Below are 15,027 nucleotides of genomic sequence, written 5' to 3'. Positions count from 1 at the left end.
TGCCCATATATTTGCTGGAAATAGGTTATGGCCTGAATAAAGTAGACTCAATACATGAGTGCGGAGATCAGACCAGGCCCTTTAATTCACTGGGCTCCCATACATGGACAATGTATAACAGCTCTTTATTTAACCTTTATTTAGAGTGTTTTGTACAGAGAATATATAGAAAAGTAGAATAATAAAATAAGATGATGGTGAAAAATACGGCATATTAGGGGTTGTTTTAATAGAACACAGAGCAAAAAGATTTTATAGTACCAAATAACTTAAAAAAACATGCCATTGACAATACTTTTGGTTATAACTTTTGAGATTGTGGATAATGTGTTAATTTTAGCTGTGAGCTCTGTGTTGTGATGATATGGGAATATTCAACAGGGAAATATTTCTTCCGCATATTTATATCCTTGCCAAGGTAAGAACAAAAGAACAAGTGGTCTCAGCTGGTCCAAACAATTCTTAAGAAATTATTTAATAGCTTTAGTATTTTTACGAATAATTTTCAACAATTTAGTATGATGCAAAGACATTTTATACCAAATCCAAGACAAACACTAGATATAATTTCTCAAATCATATGTATAAATAGTAAAACTTTTACTGAGCTGGCTTCTTTCTTACAGGCAACATCTTATTGTTGTACATGTGACAAACTGTCGCTAAAAACAGAAATCTCAGAAAAGATTTGACTCCCATGGAAATGTATTGTGCAACGTTTTCTGTGAACACACAGCACTTGATTATTCAATGTTATGTGAAATGTTTGGTAATCTACAGTAAAGGCACTTGCCAAGAAATACAACAGTCAAAGTGTTGTTATTTATTGTGTCAAGAGGGAAAGTGATAAAAGATTTCTGATGCAAACAAGTGCAATCTAAACATGACTGAAGAGCTTTAGCAACACTCCTCCAAATCTATGTGAAACTATAACGTTAGGCATTCCACATAGCTTCACCAGTATCCCTTATTTGTTACAGCATGTTATACCACATAGCTAGCATATTCAATATATGATTTCAATCACTTGAGAAATCTACTTCAGTGCCCATGTTTCTCAGCAGGGAGCATCTTCGTTTCACTAGCAGGTGAGCTTAAAGGGGCGATTCATCTTCAAACACTTTTTCCAATTGAGTTGGTTTCAGATTGTTCACCAGAAATAAAGACTTTTTCCAATTGCTTTCTATTTTCTATTTGTGAACGTTTTTCTAATATTGAAGTGTAAATTTTCATTTTTCACCTTCTAAAGCATTTCTGGGAGGGGGTGGTCTTTAACTGTTCTAAATTGATACATTTGTTATCTTTGTCCCTGCTGAGCAGAATCCCTGATTTTCATTAAATGCAACTGTTAGAATTGATACAATAATTGCTAATATTTCATAGATACTTGTTGAGAAATGTATCAACTAATTGTATCAAATTGTAACAGTATAGCATGCTCCTGTATTACTGAGCTGCCAGACTGAAACACTAGAGACAGGAACATTTCCCGTTTGGAAAACGGTAAAAAAATAAAAGACGGAAAACAATCAGTGTTGGACTGGGGGTCCTGGGCCCACTGGGACTGTTACCTTGGGGGCCCCCACACAGTGTCGGACTGGGACACCAGGGGCCCACCCAAAGACCTTAGACCAGGGGCCCACTGTCAGTGCTATTATTTTTCCTCTCCTCGCTCAACCTCTATTCTCCTAGTCTCTTTTCTTTACATATTATAATCTATTAATCCATCTATTTATCCTCTTTGTTCTCATAGAAATTGGTAATGACCATAAAATAGGCCAAATGTTTAGAAGCAGGAGGGCCCACTGACAACTTGGCCCACCGGGAGTTTTACTGGTATCCCTGTCGGCCAGTCCGACACTAAAAACAATTGAGAAAAGTCTTTGTTTATGGTGAACAACCTGAAAACAACTGAACTGAAAACAGTGTTTGGAAGGTGAACAACCTCTTTAAGCATATGGCAGAATGTGGCTGGCTCCCACAGAATTCTGTCTGACCTGTTTTTGTATAAACAAAACAACATCATATTCCAAAGTCAATTATCTCCAAGGTACAATGTGTTCTGCAAGGCCGCCTGTCAGCTAGAAGAACGTGGGGAAAGGGACATTGTCGCAGGATTGAACATTAGTCCATTGTGTTCCATATAATTTCATAGAAGAGATGTCTTTTGTGTGTTTGTCGGGAAACGAGAGATGATTGAGCAGCATTGATGCTATTTTCTAAATTATAAATTTCAAATGTGAAGTGCTGATTTGAAATAAGGGCTGCCAGGAGTAATACTAGACCAGGAAAAATAGTAGCCTCTAATGAAACGAACCAGGACAGAGCATTTATAAGGATTATCGTCACCTCACATACAGTGCAAGTAGCACTAAGACTTGGACTTTGGTGAATTTTTGTGTATACATAAATACTCCTATTTTCTAATAGCCAGAAAGGATTTTTCCACAGTCTTCACGAAAAGGATAGGTCAAATACAGCCCCTGGTCCATTGATTTGAATCCGATCAGCTTGTGTGCACAGCTGAGCTGAATCTAAAGATGAGGTCTGCCCAAATACGGGAAAGAAGGCATCTCCAGGCTGTCCTCAGATTAGATCCCCTGTGTGTGACCGCACACAGGCAGATTCAAATCAATGGAGCAGGGGCACTCAGCAGAACTGCTTCTCTCAGCTTGCAAAAATACACAAGCTGACAACATCCAGAGCCAGCCTGATGGTCTATAGCCTAAACACCATATATACTGTAAGCTTGCAGGAATCCATTTCTTTCATTTATTTGCAGTTTATGGAAACACAGGGGTGCCCACCTTGGCTTTCATACCAAACATAAAGTGTAAAAAAATTGCCCTATGGCACTACCTACATACTTGGTAGGTTCTCTCACTACGCTGGGAATCTTGTGGACTACCAGCAAAATTAAGAAAGAAATGTTTGGGGTTAGCCTTGTACTCCAAATCCAAATACTTCTTTGGGGGATTTCTCAGCCTCCTGTCTTTACCCTTACTTTGTGTTAGTCCGTTTCAGACTACACCTTCATTCCCTCTGGGAGTTCGTTCCAAAGTTCAGAAAAAACATTTCCTCTGTATTGTGACAATTTCTGCAGAGCTAACATCTGTTACTGGGAAGAAATTTAAGGCAAAAAACTCACTCCCAATATGTAGTTATAAGCAGTCTGTTTGGGAAGACCACCCTCTACTCCAGATCAGCATTTTGTGTAAGATAACCCTTAACTTCAACATAGTAGAAAGATTATATTCTATTCTTTGGTCATAACATTTACTAATGGTTCCATAAACACCAAAAAATAATTGCAGTGTGACCTTCAGCTCCCGAGATACACCTTTGATCTGATCATCTGATAAACCTGGAAGATAGAGTTTGGATTAATTTCATAGCTAATACTGTATTATACCTTTTTATTAAGCGGTTGGCATGACATGTTTGGTGGTTCTGATTTCATGTTAACTTATTCTCCCCTCATAGACTTTTAACTGACCAAATTGCATCAATCTGCTGTAAAATTGGCACTTTTACATATGGCTGACCTAATTAACAATTTTTTTGTTAAAAACAGGTATGGGATCTATTATCCAGAAACCCATTGTCCTGAAAGACCCAAATTAAAGAACAATTCTAATTTGTTAGTTATTGTCATTTGTCATTTCTATGTAAAAATAAAATAGTTTCATGTACATTGATGGTAACTGAGCTCCATGCATTCATATTGGTGGAAATTTAATTATTTCATGTTTAAATTATTTTTAGCAGACTTTCAACAGCAAACTAATTCCCAAGTAAACGTTTTAACCCAAACATTTTGGCCTAGATATCAAAAGAAAAGGGAAATGAAGGCCTTTTTATTGGGGGTATTCCTTTTCTGCACAAGTTGGATTTTAGTTCTGTGGCTGAGAATAGTCTTCTGATCCCACCTTGTGTGGCAGTAGCCTAAGTAGCTCTACAGATACATTTCAGATACATTCTTCAGATGTCACCTCTTTGAAGAGTTACAATGGGCCATTGTGATTGGATTAATTAGAGTTTATATGCCGAGAACTTCCCACACCAGTCAGTTGAACTGAAGAAGCTTCTCGGATGAGTAGTGAAACCTCTTCATTGATTACTCAGCAAGTCCAGTTGTTTTTAGATTTACCTATACTAGATTTACCATGACCTGGATGAATGAAAATCTTCATAGTCATCATTACAGTATGTTTTCTTTCTGTGTTACAAAATAAGATCAGCAGCAGCTAAATAAAATTCTGCTATGTAACTATGTATTTCATCATCTGGCAGGATCATTTAGTTTCAGTACGCTTTCATCCCAATGATATCTTTCATAAGGGGTGTTCTTTACTTGCCATGGGTTATCCCACCTGAAGACATTGGCAATAGGTGGGGGGGGGGGATTGTTAATGTGTTACATGTTAACATAACATTAAAGTGATTCTTTTTTTTACAAAAAAGCATCCATTAATATTGTTTAGAATTCTGCAGTGAAATACATTTTTCAAAAGAGCAACATTTTTTTTTAAAATATTTTTTTACATTTGATGTGGGCCTAGATATGTTATTTTTCCGGGTGCTCTCAATAATGTGACATGTGCTCTGATAAACTTCAGTCACCCTTTACTCCTGCACTGCAAGTTGGAATGATATAACCTCCCCCCCCGCCTATTACCGTATATACTCGAGTATAAGCCGAGTTTTTCAGCCCCCAAAATATGCTGAAAAACTCTACCTCGGCTTATACTCGGGTCAAGCGCAAAAACGGTCGCCGGCATCTAAGAATAGTCGCCAGCGTCTAAGAATAGTCGCCAGCGCCTAAGAATAGTAGCCGGCGTCCAAGAATAGTCTCCAAGAATATTCGCTGGCGTCCAAGAATGGTCGCCAGCATCCAAAAACGAGACGCCGGCACCTCCGATGGGAGCAGAAACCCTCAATTTTTTGATTGAAACTTACCAGAAGCTGCTGCATTTCTCACCCTCGGCTTATACTCGAGTCAATAAGCTTTCCCAGTTTTTGGAGGTAAAATTAGGTACCTCGGCTTATACTCGGGACGGCTTATACTCGAGTATATACGGTAACAGAACACTGGGAAGGTAACCAGATAACAGCAGTACTAAAAAGGAACCCATGCCCACCTAGTGGCAAGTATGAGAATAGCACTCAGTAGTGAAAATCCAAGTATGACTAACCCAAGTAGATTTCCTCAATTATATTGTCCAACAGACAATAGACAAGCTGTTCACAATCTGCACCTGGATTACTGAGCTGCCAGACATAAATATCAGAAAGAGGAACATTACATTTTAAACTGAAGTTTAGTAAAAAAAGATAAAAATGGAAAGCATTTAAAAAATGTCTTTCTGTTGAAAAGTCTGAAAACAACTGAACTGAAAATAGTGTTTGGACGGTGATCAACCCCTTAAATCTGGCTCTGGACTAGACCATCAGCACACTAGCCAAAATGGTATATGTTTTTAGTTTCCTTACCATGTTCTGGCTCCAGTCTGCAGTGTCTAAATATTTTAAGCCATGGCTTAGTGGGGAGAAAATACTTTTTTAAAGTTCCCTGATAATGTAATACTTTCGTTATTAATTTGGCATAATGAGGTTGTGCTGTACAGCGAAACCACATCAACATCAGTGAGAGTATGTGCTGTATTTATAACTGTGCAGATTTGTGCAAAAGGTAGCTATAGGTATTTCTCTATGCTGCCATTAACCACATCCAGTCTCTGCAAAACTGGAAACTTTAAAACTCCAGGGAACTGAAATCTTCAGAAACAGGATGTAGTGACCTAGTTACTTACCAAAGCTTTGTATTTAGAAAGCCTCATTCAAGGTCCCTATGAAAGTGATTCGTTAAAAATTTAGTTTTTCTTGCTTCTGCTCCTTTTCTCATCCTTGCCTTTGTCCCTATCTGTAAAATCCCATGATCATGTGGTTATATGTGACCTTTCTCAAAGTCAGATACCGCCAATTGCATTACCAACGAAAGTCAAACTAAATGCTGCCTATATGCTGTTAACAAACATCAACATTGATCTATTAACGTCTTGTACCATCCACAAGAATTAGGAGGTATACATTATCCATAGATAACCATCATCTTACCTCTTGATTTTACATGCAAGGACTTTTATTCCCAGACATCCTTTGAGTTATAATCTTCTACACTCTAGCCTTTAACAGTTGGATATACCCTTCAATGATACTATTTAGTCCTACATTACAAGTTCATGTATTTACAACGCTCACAAATTTATCAACATGCTTTTTCAGTATAAATTGCATTTAGGCTAATGGTGAGGTAAAGAATTAATAATTGTATATATTGTCTATAGAGGCGGGGCAGACAGTTACTTTCACTTTCCATTCAGCACTTCCTAGATGTAACTGCTCTCCCCACATTCCCCGTTCTCTTCATTGTTTGTTTGTGTAGCCAGGACATGGGGATGGACATCAGGTCCCCCATTCTGATACACAAACAAGATTCTGAGATGATGCAAGACTTGCCTTAATAACAGTGTCCACAAAATGGTTCCTGCCTGCTTGCTATAATTATAAATTCCCAGACTGAAGGACACAAGGTTCAAATAATTGATATAGTGTAATTAAAGTTCATTTTGCTTGACTAATGTGATAAAATAGGATTTTGAATAATTTTTTTGGGTGACGGGTCCCCTTTAACATAATGACTTATACTAATGTAGAAAAGGCTTAGCAAAAATAAATTAATATAAATCAACCATAGGCAAAAAACAGTGAAACATATATGGAACTCAAATTAGAATACAATATACTATTCTGTATATTTAACGGTACTGCAATTATGAATAATGCTGTCCATTTTTTTTGGGGAGGGGGGAGCTGATATTGTGACCTAGGAGTTTTTGGCCTGTGATACACAAATTGTATATGAATGCATGTTGCTTGACAAATCTGTGCAAATGAAACTGAATTAAGGATCCAGGCAAACATTCACAGTCTCAGTTCTAAAACATCCTACAAATATGTTGTGGTGCAAGCTATTCTAAACAGCCTTTCCTTCTTTTTTTAGTTTGAATGTTTTTTTTTTTAATTACACTCCAGTCTGCATTTGATTAAGCTCTGGACCCTAGCAACTAAACACAAAGGGGCATATTTATCAAAGAGTGAAGTGAAGGATGAACTTTCACTTTCACCCATTGATAAATTGATTTAAAAATCCCATAGAAATGAATGGAGAGTGACGGAATTTCACTCTAGAGGACTGTGGCGACCTCTAACTTCACTCTTTGATAAATATACCCCAAAGACTGTAAAGTTTTTAAATTTTATTCCTATATGTCAAGTCTGCAAGTTGCAGAGTAACAATGTGAATGTTTTGAAAATCACATGAAAATAATTAAAAAAAATTAAACTTGTCTTAGCATATTGCTGGTATCGTATTTATATCGGTTATAAGGTGAAGTACCCTCTTATATTTATAAATGTTATTAAAATGGTTAGGCAATTAAAAGGGGGTTGTTGAGAACTGGGGAATAGACTACAAGCACTTTTTTTTTTAATTTAAAAAAAAAAAATACTTGCAAAACTGATTATCTTAATTTGTGTGCGTCACAAACTCAACTATATAAAGTCAAAACCTTTTCCTACATTAATTGAACGATTGTCAGGTGCTGTTAGACATTGGATTTCTAATGAGAATGGACTGGCATAAATCTGATTAAAATAAATGAGGTTTGGTATGAGTGGGATGAATCACTATACTGTGTCACTAGTAATTCTCAGATTACAACAAGCACAAAAAGAAGAGGCTGTACTTTAGCCTGAATAAGTGTCACAGGGTAGGATGGAGAAAGAGCAGTATTTATTATTGGATTTTTAGGTAGAAATATCTTCTCTCCCAAACATCACACAAGTCCTTTAAAATATATAACTTTACAGATTTGAAGTAATGTCCCAGCAGATTTGATATGAAAATCCATGTAATCCTTTGGGTTTATTTTAGGAGGAAGTGAAAGTCCCTTCTATTTGCTGCAGTTGGCCCTAACCACAATTTATTTTATTTTCTAACAGTAATTTTTAATAGCAAAAAACTACTTGTACATAGAACATATCATTTATTTTTGCTCTTCCAGCTTATGAAGAGGATATGGCAAGCTCTTGGTATTGTCAATTTGTGTCACCACATTACCTAAAGTATCTAGTGTTCATTTATGGATTTGTGGACCTGGGCTGAACCATTGTCAAATACTGAACCAGGGTGAGTAGACTAGTGCCACACAGGGAGCCAAAGTTGACAGGTGAAAATTTGAGAGTAAAAACATCAGAACAGTTACACTTATTCTTTAAGTACAATATCACACTCACACGGTCCCAAGGTGCTGCACTGAAATTCCAAAAAGCAGATGAAATGAAACATCTTCAGTGATGTCTGTCGGCACCCTTATTATACAGATTTCAAAGAAGTCTTCACCTGTGTTGGCTTAGCTTATCTTGTTTGTTTGTTTTTTATTCAAGACAAAATTGGTTAAATTTTTAATGGAAATCAATGTATTCTATCAAATTAAGTTTTATCTTCATATGTTACCAAATGGTTAGATCTGTTGTGTCAGAAATGAATATACAAATGAATTAGCTTGTCCTACAAAAGGTGGCTATGCCCTGCTTGGCTGTCCAGATCAGGGGTGCATGAAAAGGGTTCCTGGGCTTCCAAATAAAGTATATCACTGGCTATTTGGTAATTTGCAGCCTACTTGAGGCTTTGTTGGCCATAAACCTGTTCTTATGCAACCAAATAGGCAAGGGGGCTTGAGTTGATCTCAAATCACTAGTTGGGGACCACTGCTCTAGAGTGTCTGACCCATTGGACAGATACTATACATCTCATCAAACACTTTAAAGGCCACATTCTTTTGTTCCATTTATATGAAAGCCCAAATCATCTGAATGGCAGCACGTAAAGCGGATCTGCAACATGGTGCAGTGGCAGACAACATTTCCAGTTTGGATGATCTGTTGAAACCAAGCTCTGATCTTGCTCAATGCCAAGGGATCAGACAACGTAGAAATCTTTTTAGAGAAGTAAGCGTTTATCATCCAGTGATACTGTCAGATTAAATGTCCTGAAATCTGTCATAAAATCTTAATTCACATTGGTTTGAGTACTGCCATGGTTGAGGTGTCTGCCATAAACCATAACTAAAGTAAGGCACCATTGCTAGTTACAACTGTATAATGTAGCGTAAACATTTTACACTCATTTAAAAAGAAAGCATCCAAACAACTGTTCAAGAAAGGTCATTAATGTTACAAAAAAAATCACAAATGTAATCTGGAGCATGAGATATTGGGGATTAATCAGGAAATACTTGGTAGGAATGTTTTGTTGTTTATCAAGCAAAAAGCAGAAAAATCCTGTTGATATTATTTAAAACCAGAGCAGCTAAAGTGCTGTTAAAATACACAGAGCAGATTGTATATTAAAGCTGTGCTTAGTGGTTATCTGGTTGTTTTGGGAGTAATGGCACGTTTGTATGATTCATACATATAAGCAGTCATTTAGATAAAGCTCGATCTGTCTCTCTGTTCTTCTGCAAAGTTTAATTCTCAGATAAGTGGAAGGATGAAAGGGCACTTAAGGACATCTGTCGTGCCAGACTCTCTCCCTCTAGTAACAGCTTATTGACAATCTGTTACGCTGAATTTTAGATAGAAGATTCTTACTGGACAAAGACTGCACACTTTCTCATTTCAAGGTGCTAAGAAAGGTTGTGTGCCAGAGTTAAAAGTAAGGTCACTGGAGAATTAAAATGGGAAAAGACATATGTATAGTGTGTGCGTATAAATAATTTTCCTTATAGCTCTATGAGGATACATTCATTTAGCAGGTGGTAACGTGATGAAACGTTTATACCCGAGAACCAGTTTAGTTATAAGCCTCTCTAAAACAAATACTGATTCATAAATCCATCATCATCTGTAAGGCACTGCTGGCAAAGAAATCATATTTTCCACTTGTCCTTGTGATGTACAGTTTATAATCCTCAGCATGAAATTAGAGGGTTTTACTATTATTACTGTTTAAATACATATATGAAAATGTTAACAAAAAAAAATAATAAAGTGATAAGCTTAGTTACATGTGCTCAAACAAGATCACCTTTAAATCTGTTACCTATTAATAAGATTTACATTCTCTGTATTTATGTGATTATTAATTACTTTGCTCACAAGTTGTTTTATACACTTACAGCTTTCTCATCTAAAGTCCTATTGTTTACCATGGTTAAATTGGTAGCTTGATGCCAAAGCCTAATGGGCCAGGACTAGCACATAAGGGCATTTATTTATTTATCAAAGTCCGAATTTATCTCAATATTTTCTGCTACAAACTCCGATCAAATCCGCTCATTTTTTTTACACTTACTTATTATTACATTTTCTTGAAGTTTTGTGTTTTTTTCATCTGATTTTCATGATTTTTTCTGATATTTTCACCCAAAAACTTCAGGGTATTTCACGAAACACAGCGCACATCAAAAAATCATTGGGACTTTTCCCATTAACTTATATGCAAACTCGACAGGTCTGAGATGGCGGATTTTCAGATTCAGACTTTTCCATCCTCGGCAGGGGTGCTGCACCAATGAGGCGAGTTGAGACACTCGCTTCAGGCGGCAGCGCCCCCCTGATTGCCAGGGGTGGCAAAAATGCTGCTCCTGGTAACTAAGAGCCGAATTTTCGATTTTCAACCCAGAAATTCGGCTCTTCTAGTGCAGAGAGCGCAATTACACTCTCTGTACTAGCGACGTAGACTGCCCCCGACCACCTCTAGAGCTGAAAAGGTGAGTGCCGTGAGGAGGGGTGGGGCAGCAAAAGAAAGGCCGCCTCAGGCGGCAAAATGCCCTGTATCGCCCCTGATCCTCAGGGTTTAATAAATTCCGAAAAATTTGTGATTTTTTAAAAGTTTGATTTTATAGAAAAAAAATCATGAATTTTTTGTGATTTTTGCATTCGGAGTTTAGTAAATAACCCCCTTAGTTTTACTCTATTTATCCAGTTTTAAACTAGTTCTGTTCCTTTTTTTTTTTCTTGAAAAAACCAGAACATTGGCTTTGTATTATGCTTGTTGTAGAAGTCCTGTCGCTCGTATTGGACACATGATAGCCTTGTCCTTGAACTGTATTGTAAGCTTAAATGCAAGTGTCATAACTTACAAATAACCTGTACTGTACCAAACTTTTATATAATATTCCAATACCTTTCTTTAAGACTCCTATTTTCCTTATGAATTCTGTACCCTCTGTGGCTGAAAATCCAAGGTTCTATAATGTACCTTTGGGATTTTTATTACAGTGACAAATTTGTAAGGGAGCAGCCTGGGACATCTGCAGCAATGTGCTTATAATGCAATTGATGCAGGTTATTGCAACATAATTAACTGCCTTCAGGTTTTGTAGGTTATGGAAATTGAACCGCAGTTCTTTATAGGGAGAAAGTTGTACAGAAATTAATCAAAACCCTAAACAATCTCGTGACTGTGCAGTTCTGTTGAAAAGGGGTCATTATCGGATTTGGAAATCTGATGGGGAACCCAGTGGACCCTTGAGTAATGTGCCGTATCAATGAATGTAGATAAAACAGGTCAACTTCCTAAAGTTTTAGGAGCCTTTAAAGAATTTTTCATTGGGGCCCAGCAACTTCAGGTTGCACTTCTTGATATTGTAAAATATATTCAGACTGAGCTGTTTACAACATGGGGTGGGGGGGGGGGTTATTTATCAAAGTTTGAATGCCAAAAAGTATTTTTTATTTATTTTTTTTACTATAAAATCAGAATTCTTAGTGGGGAAAAAAAGCTAAAATTTTTCGTGATTTTTATATATTTACCCCGAGGATGGACAAAGTCTGAATATAATATAAGTCAATGGGAGTGGTCCCTATCCTACTTTGAATTTTCTGTGGTCTGCGCTGGAATTAGCCCTTAAATCTGACTATTTCTAACTTTTCAATCAGAAATCCAAAAAATGTGGGCTTTTTGGCAAAAAGCCCGAAAACATCAGACAATTTTGGAAAAAACTCTGGTAAAAAAAAAACCCATGATTCGGATTTTCGGTTTTTTTTCAATTAAATAGTGCATTTTTATATAATAATAAGCTCTAATCGTGGATTCTAGTTTGGTCTGACTTTTTTAATTAATATACTTGTTTATTTTTGCTAAATATGCCCTGTGGTGTCTGCAGGAGATATGTGTCTATTTTAGTATGTTACAAAAGCAAGTTGCATGCAAATAAGCAGTAATACAGCAAATGCATAAAGCAGGGCAATATAGGTGCAGTTTCACTATAACTAAATATTAACCTTTCAAAACACCTTACTTCTGCACTGCGCATGGGGAGGCATATTTATCAAAGGTCAAATTTGTGTTTGTGTCCTAAACTCCCATAAATTCGACCAATCAAAATTTATTTTTAAAATCAAATTTTTCCAACGCAGATGAATTGAAACAACCTGAAAATTCTAATCAAATTCTCCGAAAAAGACTTGCATGTCGGGAAGGCTGCAAACATCTCCAAATTGATCCCTGGGCCTCTCCCATTGACTTAAACAGCAATGCAACAGGTTTTAGGTGGCGAATAGTCGAATTCAAATTGTTAAAGGGCCGGAGTATGATAAATCTCGAAAATCTAATTCAAATTTTTTTTTAAAAAACTTGAATTGAATTTGATAACTCCCTAGTCGAATTTGACAGTTTTGGCCATAACAAAAATTCGACCCTTGATAAATCTGCCCCTAAGTGTTTCCATTCAGCTCTTAAAAAATGCATGCCATGAAAACTAACTTTCTGCAAGCTTATAGCACTGCACATTGAGAGCATATTTGGAGCATTTACTCTAGAGAGAGAACATCACCTTTCTTAAAGGGCAGCATTAGTCTTCCAAACTATGCGAAAGAAAGGCTATAACTTTGTCACATTATATGTTTTTGTACTCCATCAATGGATGGTAGAATCTGTAGTTACTTGTTGATGTTGCATCTTGTCTAGAGTCATGTTCCTCAGCAGCACTAAAGCTTTGGATGTATGGTGCTAGGAAAGTAGCTGAATAAGTGAGTGGGTTCTACATAACTGAAAGCAACAATTACTCAAGTATTGTTCCCTGCAAAATCCTTGTTACAGAGGACTGGAGTCTAATCTTTAAGAAGAACTATTCATCATCCTGCCTTTTTGGAACATAAAAAGCTTATAATCTTAATGGGTATGAATCGATAAATTAGCATTGCTGTAGATGTAGTAAAACACAGATTAAATGACTCACTTCAGCAGTTATTATCAGCGTTTCTGCCCCTTTCTCTGCACCAAGCAGCTGGACAATTTACATAATCATCCTGCCAAAGCCCACACAGTCACTTTCTGTCCCTGTCAAGGCATCGTAAATCTGGCGAGGGGGGGTTGAGGTTGCAACCGACAAGATAGTATTTGATCCTGCCTTGTATTTCAGGTGGCGTCTGAAGAACTATGTAAGAAGCGGTACTACTAACTGAATGGTTCGCATTATGCTATTTTAGAATTCCATGTGACATATTGTACTGAGAGAACCAGCGTATTCAGACAACATGAACGGCCTCATCATTAGAATATTCTTCATTTGTGCCATATAGAACAACACCACCATATTACTGCAGTCACTATAGCAAATACGTTGCTAATTCTATATGTAATATGCATCAGCCAACTCTTATAGAAAATATTATTGTTACAGGGTTCCATCAATTATTTCATTAGGCATTAGAAACTAGATTCTTGGTTCATTTAGTTTTCCCTTGCTTATGAGCTCATCCCTGGGAACTGTGAGCCTATAGTACCATGCAGGTATCTGTACATTCATCATCATCATCGTATCCTGCAGATTTTAGCTTGCACATGGGAGAATAGTATGTATTTTCTTTGTATTTAAATTCATTGTGGATTCCTGCATTTCACTGTGTTCCTGTAGTAAAAAAAACTAAAGCATGATACAAGGTATTTAAGTCCTGTTAGGGCAGCGACATGCTGGGATTCGGGGAGATTAGTTGGCTGGCCACAAATCTCTTCTTCTTTGGGGCAACTAATCTTCCCGAATTGCCTCCCCTGCCTTCTGGCCGGCTAGAATTTAAATCGCGGCCAGATGGCACTCGGAGCACCTTGTTTTCCAAAGTCGCATGAAATTTTCTCATGAGGCAACTTCGGACATCTTCGGAAAACGAAGCACTCTAGCCGGCAGGAAGGCAGGGGAGACAGTTCGGGGAGATTAGTTGATCTGAAGAATAGGAGATTTGTCGCCGGGCGACTAATCTCCCCGAATCGCAGCATGTGTCTCTGCCCTAATTGTGTCAGGGGTTTATCATGCATCTTTGCATATAGGCTTATAGGGGTAAAGAAAGCTCATTTCCTCCCTACAAACCTAATCTGCACACTCTGTTAGTTTTTATGATAATCTTATTATAAAGAGGGCTGATCTGTAGACTGTAATTTATTTTACTAACTTCTCTTCTGCAAACGAACTCAGAAGAACCAGGATGTGACCAGGATGTGTTAAATGAGAGTGATTTTCTTGTTAAGTGCAAGATATAACATAAACATTTAAATGATTGCCAATTAAAACAACATTCTTAAGGAAGGACCAAGCCCAAGCTGCAATTTACGGCAAAGTGCTTTTATTCACACATGTTTCGGGTGACACTTGAAAAAGGGTTCTACACCCAAAACATGTATGAACCCATATAATACACACCGTTAATCCAAACCCAAATTCCGTGGATATACTTGTGTGGTGCTCTATCTGGGAACATTGCTGCTCCACTATCCCATATACATCTTCCTAATCAAAAGGCAATCAGATGGCACTCACTCAGCGAAATGTGCTTGCAATTTGTGATTTATTTGGATCTCACACAGGAGTGCCATTTGATTGCCATATCATACACATTCAACTAGTAGAAGGCAGCGGACTGGCTTTTTTCTATCTGCTGAGAAACAAACCCGTGTGCCATTAGCTT

The 15,027-nt window shown here is 37.2% G+C and overlaps 1 protein-coding gene across 11 annotated transcripts in view; it reads left to right on the top strand.

The window, feature by feature from the left end:
* LOC108718052 (lipoma-preferred partner homolog) overlaps positions 1-15,027 on the top strand; it is a 221,653-nt gene that overhangs the window by 160,358 nt on the left and 46,268 nt on the right. The window contains exon 9 of one of the 11 annotated variants that reach the window (XM_041564760.1): positions 627-813. The exons of the other annotated variants lie outside the window; for them this stretch is intronic. Coding sequence (XP_041420694.1) covers positions 627-692 — 66 coding nt within the window. The 3' untranslated portion in view covers positions 693-813. Of the gene's footprint in view, positions 1-626; positions 814-15,027 lie in introns of those variants that run through there. 11 annotated transcript variants of the gene reach the window in all.

Source organism: Xenopus laevis, chromosome 5S, assembly GCF_017654675.1.
Source record: "Xenopus laevis strain J_2021 chromosome 5S, Xenopus_laevis_v10.1, whole genome shotgun sequence".
Classification (NCBI taxonomy): domain Eukaryota; kingdom Metazoa; phylum Chordata; class Amphibia; order Anura; family Pipidae; genus Xenopus; species Xenopus laevis.
This window is presented reverse-complemented; position numbering and strand designations above follow the sequence as displayed.